The sequence below is a fragment of the Pogona vitticeps genome, chromosome 2, assembly GCF_051106095.1.
Source record: "Pogona vitticeps strain Pit_001003342236 chromosome 2, PviZW2.1, whole genome shotgun sequence".
In the NCBI taxonomy this organism is placed as follows: Eukaryota; Metazoa; Chordata; class Lepidosauria; order Squamata; family Agamidae; genus Pogona; species Pogona vitticeps.
This window is the reverse complement of record NC_135784.1, coordinates 198,873,463-198,896,165: the sequence shown is the minus strand read 5'-3', so window position 1 is coordinate 198,896,165 and position 22,703 is coordinate 198,873,463. Positions and strand designations below refer to the sequence as shown.

Below are 22,703 nucleotides of genomic sequence, written 5' to 3'. Positions count from 1 at the left end.
TGGTTTAGGGCAGTGGTCCCCAAATTTGGGGCCATAGATGAACTTGAACTCCCTGAAGCCGTGACCATGAATTGGGCTGATTAAGGCTTCTGGGAGTTGTAGTCCAAATCTGGGGCCTCAAATTGAGCAACCATGAATTAGAGGCGAGATCAGTTCTCTTGCAAGAAAAGAAGACAATATATAGGGTTGATTACTTATAGCAAAGGGAATGAGAACATAGGTGTGAGAGAGGTATATAAAATTAGGTACAATGTGCAGAAAGTCAAAAAGGAGAAGGTTTTTTCCTCTGTGTCCCTAGTACAAGACAGGTCAAAAGAACTACTTCTTCACTCTGCCCCAATAATATAGTGTCAATGGCAGCCAACACGGAGTGCTTTAAACGAGAATGGTATAAATTCATGGAGATTACAGTCATGAACAGCTATTCGTAAGGATGGTGACCTACCTCCTCCAGCAAAAGAGGCCGTTTTCTCTGCACATTAGTTGCTGGGGAACATGCAACAAAGGGTGCAATTGTACTCATATCTTACTGGCAGGCTGCGCACAAGCAGCTTCCTGGTCACTATGTAAGCAGAGTCAGGCCTTCGGTTTAACTCAACACAGCTCTTATCGCATTCGCTAGCAAATGCTACAAGGACTACCAATGACACGGACAACCGGAAAATGCCAAGGGGAGACACCCTGCAAGGCAGAGCTGACATTAAAATATGGTTTCAGTCATAGTTTGTAGAATGTAATGAAGGGGCTCAAAGGGGCTTCTTGAAATTCCTTTTACTTGTGATGGGAAAGCTTGTCAGTTTCAATGTGAGTCTCTTCCACATATGGAAGGGGGAACTCCGTAAGGTACTTGCTAGGGCTGAATTTTTCAGAACCACAAGCTGGATGTGCAAACCATGACACAGGCATAGGAAGGGTGGGGGAACCCAAGATTTGTACACAGGAGGGTGGATAGCAGAGGGGAATACATGCATCCACAGTAGTTGATCAGAAATGTGGCAGGGGTGGAAGAGCAAAAAACTCCATAGAAACGAAGGCACATATTCTACACATATTCTTTACCAATTGTTGGCAAAATAAAACACAAGCCATACCATGAACAATGGAAGAATGGAAGAATGTAGATGACAATATGCTCTACACTCTGCAGTGTTATGAGACAACTTGCAATCGTCAAGGTAGCTGTGTAGGCACAAAGCACATTAAAAAAATCTATACTGAAGTGGTATCCTTATTCAACATTTTTTTTAAAAAACGAACAAAACATGTAAAAGCTTTTGAGATGATAATTTGGTAGACAAAACATTGCAAAGAAAGTTGGGGGAGGAGAAAGGGAAAGGTTTTTTTTTAACCTGTATGATAATTTGAAATGTTAAGGAGGAGGTAGGAGGCAGATAAAGGTAAGGATGTAATCAGACTTCATACTAGGCAGTGCACAGATCTACTGGCAGCTGTAAAACTGGAAACCTTTGCTTTTCCCTCTTAAATGATATACCCGTAAGTTGTATTCATATTGCTTCCACAGAGGATTTTTTCGGTGGTGGCAAACAGAGACATACCGGTTCTCTTATGTATTTATACTATTTAATATATTCCATGAAACATCTTTTTTTTTGAGCCCAATATCCTGGAAAAGAACCAAAATCCTTGCAAGGCAGACTCTACAACCACTTAAAATAGTGATGCATACCTGCTAATCTAGAAAATGTAGTGTTTTTTTTTAAAGCAGTCCTGTTCACTTTGAAACCAGAATCCAGATGAGTCCATAAAAACTGCACTGCTATGCTTCACAAGATAGAAAGTTACTTTTTGGGACTACACCTCCCAAAATTCCACAGTCAGCATGACAAGTGACCGTGCTCACAATGGGATTCAGCAGGGAGAGGGGCACACTGTCACCTGAAAAAACCAGCTTTTCTCCTCTAAGACAAAAAGAAAGAATCCAGCTATCCACCCGGGTTTACCGTAAATTGTGTTTCCTTCTATGAGTCCTTTCCCACGCTCTCCAACAACCACGCCATCGGAATACCCACAACAGATGAGGTTACTTCTGAGAACTGGATCACCCCCACGACGGATATCAGCACCCCCCCACTGGTTTTCTCGGATGACGTTTTCTAAAGGAGGATGAAGAAAGGAAAGTTAGCCAGGGAATCCAACTAAATGGCGATGTTGAAGATGCATTAACATGTTCAGTGCACAGAAGATTAAAACAGTATTTCTGATCAAACATACGTATTGCCAAGAGCACAAAGAAAGTAAACTCAAAATGGATTCTTGGATGCTCCTGTTTAGAGCTAGAGCAGCATAAACTCGGATGTTGAGGGACCAAATCATAATTCATAAGCTGCCCTTACACAAGACATTACTTTCCAATTTTATTTTCCCTTCTTGAAGATGGGCATTCCAACACTGACCTACACTGGAGAGATCAAGGGGTGACTACAATGCAATCCACCTCAGGCTTTGTTCTGGAATTGGCATGGTTAAATTTGCTACATTTTCTGACAACTACATGATGTAGGGCTAAATACAAGTAAACCTGTCCTTTTTTTCTGGTAGGAATTTGTTGCTTTTTCTCTAGCCGGCAACACAAATGTTTGCCAGCACAGCGGGAACATTTCTCTCTTCCACACAATTTTATTTGCAATTAAGTTTGTGAAATGTAATACTACATCAGATGGGCACTGCATTTTCAGAAGCTGTTATATCAATTCAGCGCTATGCCACTTGCCAAATTTTGTTTCTCATATGAGGCAGGGAAGAGGGTGGTATTAATGACAGAGGAGGGTGGGTGGCCTTTTGTCCCATTGAGAACTCGAGCAATTTGAAGTCCACTTTGGACTTTTGCTCTAAAAAATGTCTGGTATAATTAAATGTTCCATGTAAAGTACAGCACTAACTTAATTGCCATAGCAAATGTTGACTCTATCCAAATCAACCTGAGACAGCCTTCCTGTCTAGTTGCACCCCTAATTATATGAAACTGGAAGCATTTTGAACACTTACAAAAAATGAGAGTATAAAAACATCACATTAATTTCATTTTGGAGGAGCAGGGAGGAAAAACAATAAAGTGGCATAAAGAAAAACACCCACAATTCAATGCCCTGAAGTCTTTTATCATTAGCCCATTGCACATATCCCTTTCTCTGTCCCTACCTGTTATTTGGCCTCTTCCATTCTCATTCACAGCTATACCAGCAGCAAGACCCTGGAAGATATGGTTTCCACTGGAGCAGAAAGAAAGAGGTTTGTTCATCGTTCACAACAGTAGCCCAGTCCTATAAAGGGATCTAGTTGCTACTGCAGATGTACAGCAGACAGGAATCGTGCTTCAACATATGACAAGCCATACCCTGCCCTTCTCTTTCCCATTTCTTTTCAGGAAGTCCCATTGCCTTTTTACTACTATCATTCCTTGTGGCAGAAAAGGAACAGGCCTTTTTTCTAGCACCAGACCTATCATAAGAGATTCTGAGATGCCTTCCTCATACACTAAAATGTGGCAGTAAACCAATATATCCATTAATTCCATAACTGGAGTTGGGTGTGATTTAGGGCAAGAATTCAAAACCTAGTTTAAACTAAATTCAAAACCTTGTTTAACTGTAACACCTATGGGGTATCATGAAAGTTGAATGAACACCTGATAAACCTCATAAACCTTTGCAAGACTCAGATGTTCCCTAGTTTCTCATTTTCAGGAGTTCAGAAATGGACAAGACAGGCAAAAAGCACCAGCTATGGTTAATTTGATAGCCACCGTTGTATTCAACGTGCTTTCCTGATCAACCATAATTTTTTTTAAAAAAAATGGCAACAGCACATCATGAGAACAATGCGTTCTGTGTCAAGAAGATAAAACAGCATGACAGAATGACAGTGAAATAAGACACTTCAGAAGATAAGAGGAGGTTTGGAAGACATTAGTCTAACATTTAATGATGAGTGAGTGTGCACTGTTTGTTTCAAACAGACAGAAATATGACCTTGACACTGCCCCAGAATTCTTGATGCAAAACCCTAATAACAGCGCTGGTGGTAGGAACAAATGATCATGTTAATTAGCTGCCCTTCAACTGAACCTTACATCTGCTGCCTCATGTAGCTACTCCATGTGGGGAGCAACCCTGCAAATTCAGACCCCTCACCATTCAGACCCCACACCATTTCATTCCTCCATCAGCAAAGGAATGAAAAATCAAGGTGGAAAAATCTGCTAATGTGAACATTCAATTACTGAGATCCAAGGAATACAGAATTTTCCTTGGAAATGTTCCTTCTCACTCATTGACCCCTCACTATACACTGTACTTGTGAGAAGGAGATAAGCTGGTTCAGGTACACATATCAGTTCCCGAAGGAGTCATTGGAACAGTTTGCTTCTCTCTTCCTCTGAAGCTGGACTTACTTCACAGCCTTTGTTGTGAAGATATAATAGAGGAGGGAAGAGGAAGAACTGGATGCTTCAGAGCTATTCCAATCTGCATGCCCTCAGTCCAATACACCAATTCTTATCGGATACACTAACCTAGCTCTCCAGCTAGCACCTTCCAGATATCCTCAACAACAGCTCCCAACACTTCTCATTAATATAATTTATCAGAAGCAGTGGGGACTCTAAAAGAGCAGGATCTGAGGAGATCCCTCATGTCAATTCTTGAATTCTATCTTTTCTGGTTTTTTTATTCCCCATCTTGATCACACTATATTAATGTTCAATTGTTTTTTTATTATGAATGTTGTTTATTTGATTGTGCAGTTTTTATTGGTATTTTATGATTTTTTTATGATTTTGTAAGCCGCCCCGAGTAGACGCTGTCTAGGGGGACAGGGGTATAAATAAGTAAGTAAGTAAGTAAGTAAGTAAGTAAGTAAGTAAGTAAGTAAGTAAGTAAGTAAGTAAGTAAGTAAGTAAGTAAGTAAGTAAGTAAGTAAGTAAATAAATAAATAAATAAATAAATAAATAAATAAATAAATAAATAAATAAATAAATAAATAAATAAATCTTTAGAGCAGAAAGGGTTTGTTAGCACAGCAAGTGGCATTGAATAGCAACTAAGTTAATGCGGGTTCACCCTCTGAAAACTTGAATACTCAGCACGCCTCCTTTTTACACATCTACGTTTTGTATTCTAAGAGAATAAGAAAGCTAGTGTTTACTAAATTAAACAGGAAAGATAACAGGAATCCTGGTTCTAGGCAGCTACGACAGAGGCACAGAAAGCCTTGGCATCAACTGGATCTTAAATTCCTGGGAATAGTGACATCTCTTCCTTCCTCTCCCAAAGAGGGTCAAGAGAGAAATGTGAAAAGGAAAATAATGGAAAATGGTAACCATAAGAATATCAGCGTAGCTTAGAGGAAAGTCAGTGCTGGTCAGAGCAGATACAAGATGGTCTAGGAAATTGGAGAAGGCCCTTCTCTATCTACTCCTCACCATTCAACGACATATATCTTCCTCAGTGTAAGCTGAGCTACACCCAATTGCCTCCAAAAGCATCAATGGGGAGCTTTTGGTGAACTTCTGGGCTTCCATGGGTCAGACTAAACCTAACAAACTGAAACATCCTCTCCTGTCAGGTCGGAGAAAACTGATCTAATCTTGGCCACTTCCCCATTTTAGCAGAGCATGGAAAACCTTGTGTTGCTACAATTCCCAAAATCTCCAGCCAGTCTAGCCAATAGAGAGACTGGCTTGGGGAATTCTGCGCGCTTTTATGTGTCAAAATAGTTTCTTTTTGCTCAGCAAGAAACTCTGTTCATCGCCCTGTGTAGGAGTTTAAGAACAAACACACAAAGTGTGTTACGAATGTGCAAGGAGGCCCTGTTCAAACTTGGACACCTGTAGGTTTAATGTGGGCGAGCAACGCTTCCACTAATTCACAGGGCATGTTTGTCATCAGAGGAGTGTTCGGGCTCCATTCAAGCTCAAGGAAAGATGATCGCCAATCTTCCTGACAAAATTCCCCGACCACTGTAGACAGGCATTAAGTACAGAACAGCTCATTCCAGCATAATGGCTCAGAGCTGACGAGTGAGCGACGGATTTCACTAATCTACAAACTGCGAGGGTCAAGATGAGGGCTCTTTTCAGAAGCGGATGGGGAAATAGACCTGTCAGCTTTGTAAGCAATTTCTAAATAAGCAGTCATCTCGGGTAGTGATTACAATGCCACTAGTAAGTCTAGAGGAAATGTGCATAAAAGAAGAAGCAGCTCGGCGGAGAGACTAAATTTTCAATTCCTCAGTGCAGTGTCAAGAGCAGCCCCCATCAAATGTGCCCACACAAGCTTCTTATTACCAAAATCAGTCTGTCATTCTTGAAAGAAAACAAGCGGCCACAGCCATACTCAGCTCGCCTAGCATTTTGTGAGGGCTGAAGAGATTCGTTATGCCAAAGGAGATATTGTTACTGTATTAATTACTCCCAAGCAGCCTGCATCTATTTAAAAATAATAATTCACTCTTGAGATGCAGGGCCGGATCAGCATGCTCGTTGCCCTGGCATCCTGAAGGGGGAAATTCTCAGAAACCTAAGATAGCGGCCTCTGGGGTTTTTCTTTAGATCATGCCATAAGATGGGTTTTTAAACTAGAGCTTAGAAAAGTTACTGTTTTAGAATAGAGCTCTCAAACATCTCCAGCAAGCAGGGCCACTGCCACAGGCCATGCTGTCTGGGGGATTCTGGGAAATACAATTGTTTTTAAAAAAAAACAATTCCAAGCTCTTTCTTTTCTTTCTTTAACTAATGCAAAGGAACTTGATACCCCAAAGTCTCCTTCTGCACCGGGTCCCACAGTGAATGAACTATGCCTTCTCGCTCCCACTCTGTGGCTCTACAGTACAAAGAAATCCAAATACAGCTGTTTTGGCAAACTGCTGTAGCAAGAGGTAGAGGCTAAGCCACCACAATAAATGGCACCTCCTGAGAGCACTCCCTTCCCTTCAAAATGAGCAAGAAGATACAGGACCAATTCTTGTTTTACCTAATACACGGAGCCTGAGGTGGTGTAGTGGTTAGACCGTTGTGCTATGACACAGAAGAGACCGAGGTTCAAATCCCCACTTGGCCATGAAACTTGGGGAATGACCTTACATCACCCTATCTCAGCCTCAGCTACCTCACAGGGTTGTCATGAGGAGAACAAAGAAAGAAAAAGAGACGTGAACACTACCTTAAGCTTGCTGGACAGCTATAAAACAAAGAAAGAAGCATCCCCAATACAGTGGGTTTTTTTTTTTTCAGAGTTGCTCTGCTTTCAAGGAAGGACATCTTTCCCATGTTTACATGTCTGCCAAGGAACCTATTCTTATCAGAAAAGCTTCAGAGTGTATTCTGAGCCAGTTGCCCCCTCTCATCGGCTATCCAGGTTGGGGGACTATGGGTCTTACAATCCTGGAGGGTGCTAGGTGAGAGAACACTGGCCAGGAATAACAAGCCATGCTTTGTTGGGCCTTGTCTGAGCTAGAATTTCATTCAGGGCCTGCATACTGGACAGGAAAATCAACAGCGAAGGAGGAGACGGCCTTTCTAGAAAGCTCAGCTGCTATTTGGGAGCCTTGCTCTCCCTCAAACCATCTGGGTCTGCTTTTCTCCAGAGCTTAAAAGTTCCTCAGTAGGTAATAGGGAATCTACTCCCTCAGTGCCTACCACAAAGATACGGATAAATAAAGCCCATGTTCCTCTTGCAGGACACTTTCTTTAAAAATGAATTTCGACTCTTCACCTGATGTGTGTACATCTGTGTACGTGTACATGTGTGCACTCCCTATGCACAGAGACAAGGAATACCGTTGCTCCATCACCTACCTGACCAAAGGGTTGCCATTGTGCAGAATGTAAATGCCCGCCTCCTTATTTCCATAGATCTGATTGCTACGCATGATGCCTTTTCCGTTGCCAAGGACAACGATGCCAGAGCGAAGGCCACTGTGGATCCTATTACACTGCCATTTTATTTATGCACCAGCAAAAAGAAATAAAAGGAGAAAACAAGAGGGGGAAAGAGAGGGGGAACGATTAGTCATACTAAGTCAAAGACTTAATGAAGTAGCAGAAAGGTCAGCGAGGGCCTGGATGGATCAAGGGGAGGGCGAGGCAATTTATTGGAGAAAGGAACATCTAATTTTGAGTCTCTGTGGAGAAAGCCTGGCATATCTGGTGCCCAACACACACCCCTTTACAGTAGCCATTGCATAAAAGACTAAAGAAGAGTCCCATCGTGCCTTGCCCATTGCTCCTCAGCCATTTTGTTTAGATAAAATTCTCCAGCAATTCCCAAACTGGGTTGCTTTCCAGCCCTGCCATTCCTCTCCCTTTCAATTACAGCTTTGTGGACAGACAGGAGCTAGTCATCTCGTCTCGTCTCTGTGCTTTGGAAAGCTTTGCCTGCTCACTTCCGCAGATCAATGTGGTATTAAACCAAAGGTGTGGGCCAAGCCAGGTTACCCACCTCTCAATGAATTGACAGCCTTTTGTCTGGGGAAAAGATAGTAAAAATTGGGGAAAAGTGACCTTTTCTGGACTACCGTGCCACCTGGGGGACACTGAGAGTTATAATCCAAAACATAACTTCTCCTAACTCAGAGGAGCACAATGGGGGAGAAGCAGCAACATGACACTTACAAACCCTGGATGCAGGCTCTGTCCTTCACTGGTTTGGAGACTGTCACATTCAGCAAAATTAGAGGTTGACCTGCCAGGCTGTTTCTACCCCAACCTCACACATATAGGTATGTGTCCAACTACATCATTATACAGAAACACAGGACCATGGAAAACTGCCTTGCACTGAGAGAGGCCATTGGTCCATCCATCTCAGTACTGTCCAATCTGAGTGGCAGGGACTCTTCCACATTTCCAGCAGAATTCTTCCCTAGTCCTGTCTGGGATTCCTGATATTCCCTGGTGATCCCCCGTGGCCATGCTTCTCCTTTGATACAGGAATAAAGCAGGTGTGTTCAGGCTGGTGAAGCAAATATTACAAGCTCAACATCATCCCACGCCACACCACCCGGGAGGAACAAGCTCACCAGGGGTCTTGAACCAGTGAACGGAATGCTGGCCCACGAACATTCTGTCTCTCAATCAATGTCCCGCTTTGCAGCCATGGGTCAAGGAGACACCCACAAGACATGGCAGAAAGCCCCTCCAGTATAAGCCTGGTACTGCTGGCATTTTAATGATTGGCTCTCTTTCCACTTCCAACCCCCACTTAAACAAAGGCTGCCCTCCAGCGGCAGGGCTTGGCCCTTTGACTTCTGTCGATCATGAGTGGGAGCCTCTTGCTACATATGATTCATACCCTACCGAGTACTAGGTAAACCTCCACAAGAGACCAGGCATGGCCCCACAGAGTGGTGGGGATGACCACAATGCTTACCTCCAGCGCAACTAGTAAGTTGGTTTTCAAAATGCCACAACAGCTACTTTGACAGTGTTTTGGCCCAGAGTCTTGCAATAGGAGAGCCTAACTGAGGACATGCATGCAAGGCAGAAGAGAATTCATTTTAAGATAAAATAGGTAGCTAGATTAAGGCCAAAACTACTGAAGCAGCACGCATCGTGATTCCCAGCTTCATGTGCACAGCACAGCGCAAAGACAGGGGTGGCCTATACATGAGAAGCATAAGAATGAGAGGGTGTTAACTCTTTCCCTAGCTGTTGTTCCCCCTTTCTTGAAACGAAAAACGCCCACATCCAACCACAGTGCCAAGACACGTATCCCATATTTTCTACCTTGGAACCTAACTATTGCCTTCAAACCATTCTAGACGTGCAAAAATTAATACCAAGACCAGAGGGTTGGCGCCTTTCCGGATGTCCACACTGGCTTCGCAATTGGAATGGATGTTGTTTTCTGCAATCAAGCCCCCTGCGCCCAGACGCAGAAATATCCCTGAGGTCTTGCAGTGGTGAATGTCATTCTTAAGCATGATGATCTGAAAGGGGGGGAGGGGGAGACCAAAACATTATTTGTGTGTTTTTGAAGATATTTACAGAAAAAGATGCAGGAAGAACTGCTGGGTAGCTCAGCAGTTTAGGTCACTGGCTGCCGAGCCTGAGGCTGGGAGTTCGATTCCCCACTGGGCCTTTCTTGACCGGGGCTGGACTCGATGATCCAGAGGGTCCCTTCCATCTCTACAGTTTAAAGGTTATGATGATGGTGATGATGATGTCTTAACTAGAACAAATCCTTGCTCCATCCAGGATCTACAACAGAATACAACAGCAGCATCCCTGACAGATGACTGTCCAATCCCCGCGCACGTTCTAGTAACAAAATTCAACATATGTGGGTTTGAGCTGGTTGATTCAGGTGCCTCTGGCCCTAATTTCACCTGGGATCTTTAGGTAAGCTCTTTCAGCATCATCCCTACCAAGCAACCTTGTTAAGGCAGAGAGACTGAGGAAGGGGGCCTTCCCTGAAAGCTCTCAGAGCCCAAGTGGGCACGTATGGGATTAGGTGGATATTGGGACCATTCAAGCTACATGATCCATATGTTCAGATATACTGAGGGAGGACAACCTGTGGCCTTCCAGATGTTGCTGGACTGTGAGATCCATCACCCCTAGCCAAAGTTCCCAGTGGTGGAAGTTGATGGAGAGATGCAATCCTGCAATATCTGGAGAGCCACCACTGGATGATTCTCTGTAAGTGTTCTGGGCCCACAGTGGGCTTTAATCCACTTGAGGGCAAACCAGCTATTCTACTGAATGCAGAGAATACAGGCCCAACCCCTCTTGTGTATCATAAGCAAATCTGTACATTTCAGTCCATTCCTTGCTAGTAAATAAAGAGCCCCTACCTTGATTCTTGGGCAGGTGGGGAGGGCACCTGCATATTGGCTTGGTGTGTGAATGCATGCCACCCCCCTTCATTTACTGGTGAGGAACAGACCGAAACATAGCAATTTTCTTATGTTATACAACAGGATTTCAGCCACTGTTTGGAAGTTACCGGTCTGCAGAGCAAGAGGACAGTGAAAACAAACACACGCCACCTCGAAGTGTAATCTACACAGGCTGGCAACACTGAATACTTTTAATCCTGACATTGTTTTATTTGAGCAAGTAAGTGGCTTCAATATTCATGCATATAATTCCTTCCCAGTCAAATAAACCTTTAAGCCAATGCTTGACAAGCGTAAAGGAACAAATCTACAAATTGCAATATTCCTCGCCTTAGTGAGCACTGTACATCAAAGACGATAATTAAATTACAACTTCAGTATTTGCTCATTTGAAAAGGTGACTCACTACTCCCCTCCCCATCAGTTAATTAACATGCAGAAAGAGAGGGAAAGAGGGCTGCATTCTTTTCCCCATTAGTCACTCACCATTGGTGCCGGCATGGAGGTCAAGCTCTGATCAGAATACTAAGCCTGACTATCCAGTATATTAACAGAAAACACTATCCTTATCCCAAAAACACTAATAGGCTGACACGGGTTTACAGCTTTCTAAATGCTGATTGAAATACTGAAATTGAAATTGTTAAAGATTTTGTATACTTGGGTTCAATCATCAATCCAAGTGGAGACTGCAGCCAAGAAATCAGAGGAAGACGGAGACTAGGAAGGAAAGCAATGAAGGAACTAGAAAAGACCATCAATGGTAAGGATATGTCACTGGAGACCAAGATCATCTACACTGTTGCATTTCCAATCACCATGTATGGGTGTGAAAGCTGGACAGTGAAGAAAGCTTTGATTTGTCTGAAATGCAGTGCTGGAGGAGAGCTTTGCGGGTCCCCTGGACTGACAGAAAGACAAACAAGGGGATCCTAGATCAAATCAAGGCTGAACTATCTCTGGAGGCAAAAATGTTGAAACTGAGGCTGTCCTACTTTGGGCACCTCATGAGAAGACAGGATTCTCTGGAAAAGACAATACAGTGGGGTCTTGACGTGAGAACTTAATCCGTATTGGAAGGCGGTTCTCAAGTCAAAAAGTTCTCAGGTCAAATCTGCATTTCCCATAGGAATGAATTGAAAACCATTTGATCCGTATCTGCTCTTTTCCGTCCATAGAAACTAATGGGAAGCTGCTATTCTGCCTTCGACCACTAGAGGGGGATATTTTGTTTCTTTTTTTCTTAGGTCAAGAAAGGTTCAGGGAAGGCAGGGAAAATACAGTCCAGGCAGTACCAGGCAGTCTGAAGACTCCCAATCCACTCTCTAAACGCTGGGAGGAGTGAGGAAGCAGACAGGCACCCTTTTCACTGGCCAACAGTTAACTGAAAGTTCAAATTTTGAACTTTCCCTGCCTCCCACGTGGTTTTTTTCAGTTCTTAACTCAAATCTAAGTATGTAAGTCAAGTCAATATTTTCCTATGAGAGCGGTTCTTAAGTCAAAATGTTCTTAACTCAAGCCGTTCTTAAGTCAAGACCCCACTGTAATGCTGGGAAAGGTGGAAGACAGCAGGAAAAGAGGAAGCCCAAATACGGGATGGACTGACTCCTTAAAAGAGCCCAAGGGCTTGCGTCTTCAAAAGCTGAGCAGGGCAGTTGAGGACAGGTCATTTTGGAGAGTGCTCATGAGTCAAAGGCAACTTGGCAGCATGAGTCAAAGGCAACTTGGCAGCACATACCAACAACCAATGCTGGTTGTGATAGATCATTCTCAGCAGCTTAAAGAGGCTGGCTTTTCTGCTCTTTCCCTTGCATCTTTACAGCCCTGGACAGATCGTATGGTCACGGAGGTAGGAGGTGAGGAACTCCATCTTAGTTTACAACTCCCTATCAGCAAAAACACACCCCTTCCACCCCCTGGCCATTGAGAAAGGTTTATGGGAGCTTTTAGCCTGAAACAACTAGCTCTGCCACATCCAATCTAGGCATGCAGGAAAAGCAACAGGGAGTGCCATCATTTTACAGAATTGGCCAGTCTAAAATTCGTTCTGGGAGAAAATTAGCAAGATGTAGCCTTTTAAAATTGTTTTTAGTCTGTTTCAAATCATGCTTTGCTTCTTCTCTCTTTGTTTTTATATAGACACTAGTTGGTTGTATTGTACATTGCACTGAGCAGAAAAGTTAATTTTAAATAGTTTAAATAATATAAATCAACAGCGTCAATACAGGGTTTTTTTTTATGTTGGTACAGAGATATTGCTGAGACTCATCCTTCCAGAAATGGAAAAAGGAAGTATCAGAGGCTTGTAAATCTTGTCTCAAAAATGACATAAGCATCACAACCTCCAGCTCTTCTTCTCCAGCTCAAATTCCAACCTGAAACAGATCAAGGCTGAGCTCCAAATCAGTGAGACCTGAATCCACTCCTTACACGGATCCAGATCCCTTCCAGTTCACATCACCTCCTCCTCCTCCTCCTCCTCCTCCTTCTTCTTCCTCTCTCTCACACACAAACCCCTCTAATTTATTAAGCTGGCATTTCAAGAGTGGCACGTTAACATGGAAGGATGGAGGGTAGGAGTATTATCTAGTGCCGTGGTTCCCAATCTTGGGTTCCCAGATGTTCTTGGACTACAACTCCCAGAAATCCTGACCAGCACAGCTAGTAGTGAAGGCTTCTGGGAGTTGTAGCCCAAGAACATCTGGGGACCCAGAGATGGGATCCACTGCTATAATGTAATATTACCTTTGCTCAGACTAAGCTACTGAGATCACAGGGCTATTGTGGAAATACAAGGAGGAGGTAGGAATATAGAATGGAATGGACCATCCTTAGCTGAAACTCAAGATTAAAAAATGTAATGAACAGAATAAAAGAAATGAAGACCTCTCCCCTCCATCTCCTGTTAGCCTGGCTTTCCCTCTAACTTTACCCTAAAATTCAAAAACTTAAAAAAGAAAATCTAAAGTGACATTGCCCCTAAAAAGGGTATATTCAGATACAGAGTTCCTCAAACCAAACTTACATCTTTAACATGAAGCAAAACGTACTTTTAGACTTAAAAAGAGGGTGAGTGTGAATATGTGTTTATTTAATTCAGAGTTTTGAAATAACATGTCAAAAGTTAAAACAGGCACTTTTGCATTACACAGAAGGAATGTTTCAATCTTTATAAATATTTAAATGCTGCATTTAGACATTATTTTAGATCCATCAATTGGCTTGATCTCCTGCTAATGCATAAGTAACCATTTTAATGTTAATGTGCCAAATCAAACTATTTCCAAGCTGTGTTGTGTATCATTCGTATGTCTATGTGTGCACAAAATAAGTCTTCAAACAGCCTTTGCCAACCTTCAAAATGTAATTTCAGCACCACCTTGGTTAAAACTAAAGCTGCATTCAGATGCAAAAATAAAAACAAGTGAACTGCTGCATTTCACCAGTCATTACAGCATGGTTCTTAGAGCTAGTCTTCCTCACCTTCAGGCATTCCCACCACTTCACCGTTTATTGATGCACACACTGCAACAGAAAGCTTTGACTTACAGCCAAAGTACGAATATGTTTGCGATTCTGGGGTTTTGCCCTCCCCCACTTTAAATCCAAGTAGCATCTGCTAGCTAAAAGTTGTTGGGATGGGGGTGTTTCAGATTGATCGTGGCACCTGTTAACAGCCAGAAGAATGTATGCAGAATTGCTAAACACCTCATACCAATTACACTTGAGATATTCAGATTTTTGTGAGGTAAATTCAACAAGCAGACCAGCTATGTCTAGGTAGGTAGGTAGGTAGGTAGGTAGGTAGGTAGGTAGGTAGGTAGGTAGGTAGGTAGGTAGGTAGGTAGGTAGGTAGGTAGGTAGGTAGGTAGGTAGGTAGGAAGGAAGGAAGGAAGGAAGGAAGGAAGGAAGGAAGGAAGGTAGGTAGGTAGGTAGGTAGGTAGGTAGGTAGGTAGGTAGGTAGGTAGGAAGGAAGGAAGGAAGGAAGGAAGGAAGGTAGGTAGGTAGGTAGGTAGGTAGGTAGGTAGGTAGGTAGGTAGGTAGGTAGGTAGGTAGGTAGGTAGGTAGGTAGGAAGGAAGGAAGGAAGGAAGGAAGGAAGGAAGGAAGGAAGGAAGGAATGATACATAGACCATTCAGAACTGAAGTCAGTTCTTATCCTCCCTAAACTCTTACATTAGTAACACCGGAGGCCTTTCCTACATTGCATCCAGGCACCAATCTCTCTTTCAGCCTCAGCTCCCCAACTAAAATTGGGGATCAACTAAACTGTCATAGATGGTTCTGAGAATTAATGAAACACCTATTTCACCTCCCAAGTTGTGTGAATGCAGTGAACCAGGATGAAACAAACTGGCTCTTCATTTTTAAAAATGTCCAGTTTGTTCCTATAAATGAAGCTTCCATTTGAGGTCAAAGCACTTATTTAAAAGTCAAGAAACAAGCTCTCCCTTTCCTTTCCCCCTTCCTCTTCTTGTCTACAGGAGAACAGAAAATTATCGACTTGGAAAGCAAAGCAGAAGGTGTCTGTGAAAAAGGTGTAATCATAAGGCATTTCACCAGGGGAAGAAAAGCAATGTTACAAATGGCACACCATATTTCACTCGGAAGCTAAACTGCCTTTGAAGAATGAACAGCCGCCCACAGAAGAATGTTATCCCCCTGTCCAGCTTCTGCCCTTTTCTCCACCAGGACTGCCAAGAAACAAACACATTTCCAAGATGAAAGAAGCATTTGGCCCCACCAGGCAATCTGCAGACATGTTCCCCTTTCTAATACCTGTATACAGTGGGGCGTTCCTACTCTCCTCCTGTGTTGCCTAATGTACAGGAGAAACAATCCATGTGGTCAAGACATGTTCTCTACCTATGCACATGCCAGAACTTGAAAATGTTACATTTATGGACCACAACTCCCAGAATTCCTGAGCAATTATAGCCCCTAAGTATCCTGGCAAGGGAACTGTAGCAGTTGTAGCACAAAAAGTAACATTTTCAAGGTTTTCCAGAACACCCCAACTTCACCCCACGATTTGGCCATTTTGTTTCAGTTCAGGACCATATATTTTGAATACTATTTAGAATCTCAAGCTTTTCCCAGATCCTCAGGCAAACAGTCAGGCACAAAGGCTTCATGTTTAAAAGGCCAGAGAAGGTTGCTAAGCAAGTAACTGGCATCAGGTTTACCATACCCAATCACTGGGAAAATACACATAACCTTTAAGAGCTGGCCAAAAATGGTTAAATCATGCTATAAATCTTATAGTACTATTTGTATACTATTCTCAACTCCTTCCAAACCTGTCCTGACCAGACTTTCACATTTTTTTCCCCCCAGCAGAAACAGCAACCAAGAAAGGCCTCACGGGCTGCCTTTGTCCACAGATTCTGTGCTTCTGCAATCATTCAGACAATCGCTACCCTCAAGATTGGATAAAATTACATTTGTGTGGTGGCCTTTATGAAAGAGCTCCAACATACGGTGGCCATCATATCACCAACAGCTCTGTTTTGAAGGTTAACATAAACATTCACATTGATGTCAACTTTAAAAAGATAGAACTGAGCAGAACAAGAGAGCAGGTTAAGCACAGCATGCAAGATCCAACCCCCACCCCACCCCGTCTTTTACAGCACCTTACTGTTTTCTGCACATCGCATGGCATAGGTCAAGTACCGAAAAATGCTCCCTTCCACTCTGGCTTGCCCCTGGGAGCAAACAAAGATGCCACCCTTTCCATCCCTGAAAAGGCACTTGCGAATGAGGCACCCTTGCATGGCGTTGGCAAGCGACTGGGCCTCCTTGTCTTTCTGCAACTCCTGAGGCAGAGTTTTCAGCTCGTAATCATTCTGGAGGGCTGCCAGCCCGCTGGCTTGCGGCTTGCCATCAATCACTTTGGCCAACATATGGCTCAGTCTATGGGCCTGATAGGGCAGCTTGTAGATGGACTCGTCATCATCCTCATTGTCACTGCTCAAGCTCAGTTCGCTCTCGCTAGAATCCGTGGCCACGGTCACAGCCTCCTCTTTCTCAGTCATGGTAAAGTTCCCAGAAATGTCGTTCTCCTTCTCACAGCCTTTCTTTGGCATTCCTTGAGTGTGTAAGTCAGGAAATACATTACTGGGGTCACCACTGACCACCATTTCACAGGTCCTTGTGTTCCTCACCTGCACGTGTCCCTGGCTCTCAAATTTTGACACACTGCACAGCTGTGGAAGCTCTGCAGTTTGCAGCAGAACCGACCGTGACTTGGCTAACGTGGTCAAGTGCTTGCAGGCCCAGTTCCTGTCCAAAGATGGACAACCTTCAACGGTCACTGAGGCGTTTTCACTCCCAACAAACTCGCAGTTCTCCAGGAGACAGACAGCAACGCTATGGAAATTGACACTCGACTGGTTGAAGGTGCAGAATTTGATTTGGCAGGTTCCTGGGGCATGAATCTGCAGCTGACAGTTCTCAAAGTTGCAGTTGTCAAACTGGACATGACCTGAGGTTGTCTAAGGGGAAAGCATACAACAAGATCACCCCATATTGCCACAGCAAACCTTTCAGAAATCATAATGAAGCCTCTTTCCTCAAAAGGACTCCCCAGAGTCCACAACTTAAACAAGACACACATACTCCCAATTCATTTCTGTCTTTGTCATATGTTGGGGACAGGTGGGGAAGCCATGTCTCCGACTTATATGTTTCCTCTAAACTACAGCTAGCCAATCCTGCACGAGGGCCACCCCTTGACATCTTCTATTCCTAAAATGGAAGGCACTGCATTCTGGAGCAGCTCTCATTTAGTTCCACTGAGCAGCCTTCTTTAACCTGGTGCCCTCCAAGTGAGGTAGGACCAGATCATCTGCAGCCAGCAACCACTTGGGTGAATCAGAAATGTAGTCCAGTCATCGGAGCAGGGAAGGCTGCCCTGGATTCCAACTGGACTGCCCCATTTGGTTCAGATCTACCCCTCTCTGTTTACTTCTCTTAACTGCATTCAGGATGTGTCGCCCAACCTCAATTCTCAAATACGTTCACACTCACCTTATAGACAACAGGCGTAAACCAGGCTGGCATGAAAACCAAATTGCATAACCTCATTGTTGGACAGTGTTGATCAAAGCTCACCAGGAGAGCCACCTCACCGAGCTTCCCCTTACCCATAATTTCCACAGGGGCCTTTAGGAAGATCTCACTTTGTTCCTCATAAATTCCTGGTAAGAGTACAATTCTATCATAAACGTTCGCTGAGAGTAAAGCACTTCGCAGATTGTCAAACTCGCAACCGGGCCCAACGCAAAGGGTGCGCCTGTCCTTTTTCCTCCTGAACAAGTAGAAGCAGTTGGAGGACTCGAGGTCTTGACTGTTTTTGGTCCAGGTTTTTGAGGCAAGATAGTGTTGCTTGAAGGCCTCTCTCCACGACCAAGGTTCCACATCAGGCTGGTTGGGCCAGTTTGGATGTCGGCACTCCACACAGCCAAGGCACAGCTGACGCCACCGAGTGTTATCCAGGCTAAGGATCAGCTCGTACCAAGCTCTGCACACCAAGCTGCATCGGCCGAGGTCCGGAAGGCGCAAGTAGGACAAGATCAGGCGCCATAACTCCAGTGGGAGACCACTGATCTCCATAGTCATCTGTTCACATTGAGGGTAGCACAAAGACAGGGAATACAAAGAATATCAATGGCCTTGTTTTTCTCAGGAAAAAAAAAACCACATCAGCTTATTTAGGACAGCTACATCAAAAGCCACGTTATTATGTAGTCAGAGCTTGGAAAAGTTACTTTAAAAAAAACTACAAACCCCACAATTCCACTGCCGTCATAGTTCTTATAATGGTGGTGGTCTGGGGGGGGGAGGGAAGTCCATTAAAATAACTCTTCCAAGCTCTGATATGAATTTAACAAAATATGTTGCACTTTTTAGGAAAGGTACATGAAGTATACTAGTCATAAGTATGCAGCTTATTCTTTTCCTTCTCTCTGGCATTGGGGAAAATGAGAGGACAAAGAGTTAACTCAAAATTCTTGAGGAAAAAAAAGGAAGGGGACAGAAAATGCAAGTTATCACTGGATTTCAAACATTACCTTGTAATGTTTTTTTAAAATAAACCTGAACAAGACTTTGCTTGGACATGTTCATGTTAATGTAACGCTATACAAAGACTAAATTCCAAGGGGCTAGTTCGTATAGTCAAGTGTCCCTCCTACCCGGCTCTGCATCATGTGCACATGATAAGAGACATTCCTCATCTTCAACAACAAAAAAAAGGGGGGGGGGAGGCCAGAGATCCTGCAAACAAAAGAACCAAGGGTAGACCACACATTACACATGGACCTGTCTGAGGGATGGAAGAACGTATGGCCCTTCCACTGTTGTTGGACTCCAGTGCTGAGAATCCCTCACCACTGGTCATTTGGGTTAGAGACGATGGGAAACTGTAATCTGACACCACCCAGACAACCACAGGTCCCCCACCCCTACTTGAGGTACACGACAGAAAGCATTCCCACCAATCCGCTTGTCACATAAAGTGGCCAAAGGGGCTGTGAGATGGTTTGAGATGTCTTCTTGACCTGATGGCTCTGCTTGACACTGACAGAACAGATATAAGTACTGTATTCTAGTAACCAGGGTGTTTTTGATTTAAATCTATGTGATTTAATTTTTTAAAAAACATGATTTACATTTTTAAAAAATCTGATTTTTTGACAATTTAAATTTTTTTTAAAAATCAATTTTTAAAATTTAAAGTGTGATTTAACTTAATTTGATTTGGGGGAAAAATCATTAACTTTTATCCACCTTGCTAGAAACAGCACTTAGGTTGAGAATAGATTTATCTATCTCACCCCTTCCCCACTTGTTTGCATCTTTCACTGGTAACTTTACAGCGCATTTGGCTCCAGTGTGAGGGTTAGACTCTGGATGGGAAGTGGAAGACTGGAAGGATACCCATGTGTTGGTAGATCCATTTCAGTATGAGACTTTCTGTGGGATCTCAGCTCAGGCAGCACTACGGGAGGCAGACATTTTTAAAAGCAATTCTCTCTTTGTGATTTTGCACATAACAAATACAGGACAAAGAAAACTATGTTACTGCATGTGGTACATTATTTTTCAACATGTTGGAAGAATCTGTGACTAGCAGTCTCATGGGGCTGAACAAACAGAAGAGAGTTCTACAGTGCTCAGCTGCTTTTAGAACAAAAAATTAGTTTCAAATAAGAGGCACTAATGTGACCATTATCAGAAAGGCTGGGATGGTAAGTCATCAGTATTTTGGGAAGACAGAGGCAACATTTGGAACTCTGAAAGACAGGACAAAAGTCTTTTTTAAAAATACACCATCTTCCCACAGAATGTAACTAAAGAACACCTTTACTCATTATTTCCCTGTTGGAATCAACAAAAATAATCTAATGCTGTAACAAATCTACTGAGACATATTGAAGACTCTTGTGAATGCAAAACCACAACGTTATATGCTGAATAATGGCTCACAACCAAATCAGTAAGCCCGAATATGCACTGCAAAGGCAGGTAAAAATGCTGATACAAATACACAATCCCTTAATTCACCTAGAGGAGAATTACACTTGTGCGAAATAATAAACAAACAAACAAACGAACGAACGAACAATGATGATGATGATGATGATGATGATGATGATGATGATGATGATGATGATGATGATGATGATGATGATGATGATGATGATAATAATAATAATAATAATAATAATAATAATAATAATAATAATAATAATAATAATAATAATAATAATAATAATAATAATAATAATAATAATAAAGCTAAGATCCAAGGACTTGACTCTGCCAAGAAAAAGATGAAACTATGTCACTCCTCATCTCTGAATGTCCAAGGATTGTACAGATTACAAAGTTACGAGACATGACAGAGTAGTAAAATTAGTGCACTGGTCATTATGCAAAAAAATATAACTTGCCAGCCTCCAAAAATCCACAGGAACATCAGGTAGAGAAGATGTCAGAAAATGAGGCAATCAAGATCTTGTGCGATTTCCGGATCCAAACAGATAGACACGTTTAACATAACATACCAGACATAGTTGTAATAAAATGAAGAAATGTCTGGATCACTGACATTGCAATTCCAGGGGATGCCAGAGTTGAAAATAAAGAAGTCAGAAGGAAAACTAACAAAGCACAGAGACCTGGCAACAGAAACATCTTGCCTCTGAAAGGAAAACAACTCAGTGGTCCCTGTAGGCCCTGGGGCTTTGGGAACAATATCAAGAAACTTCACACAGTACTATAAGCCATTGCAGATCTCAGAAAACACACCATCAGAGCTACAAAAAACAGCAATACTGTATTCGAAACAGCATACATACTGCGCTGATATTTATCAAATGCTTAGTTTTTTTGTTAAAACTTGCATCTATAATACCAGTCAATGTTTTTATAATGTTGACTGTGCCTGGCGTTTCTGAATAATAATAATAATAATAATAATAATAATAATAATAATAATAATAATAATAATAATAATAATAATAATAATAATAATAATAATAATAATAATAATAATAATAATAATACCAGTCAATGTTTTATAGTTTTGATTGACTGTGCCTGGTGTTTTTGAATAATAATTAAAAAAATTAAAATCACATATAGGCATGCACTGTAAAAATATAAAAGATGAAATCCACTCTTTCATAACCCTAATTGCAAATCCAGTAAATTGAATCATAACAAGGTGAACGGAAAGGACAGATGCTTCCACTTTGCAGGTCTCTAGTGTAATAGACCAAAAAGTGCTGCAGGACAACTATTCCTCTTTTCTTCCTTAATAACCTTTTCATCTTGAAAAGAAAAAAAAATATGGAAGAAACCACAGCCACACATGTGAGGGTTACAAATGAAAGAGGACATCTGGACCTACACACCCCACAGAAAATTCTCAGTTTGCGCCAAGGTGCCCGAGAGGTAAACACTTAGTCTGAAAGTTCCATAAGAGACAAAAACAGAGATAATGCAGTTCTTCTGTAAAGCTTGTGTTGCCTCCTCCATTCCCTTAGTAGGTGAGCCCCAAAATGCCCACTTCTGGAACTGGAGTTTTTTCCCAGCCTGAAGTGTTGAGTTTGCAGCTTGAATAGATTTCACTGACAGTTCCTCTTAGGCTATCTTTAAGCTCCTTCTTTCTTTAGTCTCCTAAAGGGAAATCAATATATGAAGTCTGCATTTTGCCTGGGTTGACTGCATTTCTCCCCATCACCTCCTCCACCAGGAGAAGTCATACCACTTCTAAAAATGGCAAACCACTAAACACTTTCCTGAGATGCTTCATAGAGTGAAAATTGCGATTTTTATTTCCTCTGTGTCGTGCCCGATGACAAGAGGCGTACACCTACATAAGCCTGCACCCTAACCCTGTACTGTATTCCCCACACGGTGTGTGTATCAATGGAAGTGTTCTGCAGATCGCATCTTAAAGCGGGACTGGGACACAAAAGCGCCAAACCGACAAGGGAAACGCGTTAAAAAGAGGGGGGATCCAACCGTCCACCATCATCACCCCCTTGCAACCTGAAATCAGGAGGCACCGCAGGAAAACAAGTAAATCGGGTGCACTCGGAAGGCAGAAATGTTAGCAAAACGTTTTAAACCCGATCCTTGGCACGTTTACTCTTTAAGGTCCCGCCATGCCCTGTGGGGGCTTACTCCGAAGCCACCGCGCACAGGTCACATCCCAATAAAAAAAATAAAAATAAATCTGAACCCTAAACGTATAGGTTCCAATCGACATGATCTTGATGGTCTGCAAAAACTAAGGGTAGGGTTTGCCCCGTAAAACTTCCCCCACCCACCC

The 22,703-nt window shown here is 42.7% G+C and overlaps 1 protein-coding gene across 1 annotated transcript in view; it reads right to left on the bottom strand.

Annotated features, from left to right (window-relative positions):
• Nucleotides 1–22,703, bottom strand: part of FBXO10 (F-box protein 10) — a 41,101-nt gene that overhangs the window by 18,218 nt on the left and 180 nt on the right. The window contains exons 2-7 of the mRNA XM_020791344.3: nucleotides 17,888–18,478; nucleotides 16,492–17,352; nucleotides 9,796–9,945; nucleotides 7,814–7,950; nucleotides 3,160–3,230; nucleotides 1,962–2,114 (exon numbers count right to left, since the gene is read on the bottom strand). Coding sequence (XP_020647003.2) covers nucleotides 1,962–2,114; nucleotides 3,160–3,230; nucleotides 7,814–7,950; nucleotides 9,796–9,945; nucleotides 16,492–17,352; nucleotides 17,888–18,478 — 1,963 coding nt within the window. The remainder of the gene's footprint in view (nucleotides 1–1,961; nucleotides 2,115–3,159; nucleotides 3,231–7,813; nucleotides 7,951–9,795; nucleotides 9,946–16,491; nucleotides 17,353–17,887; nucleotides 18,479–22,703) is intronic.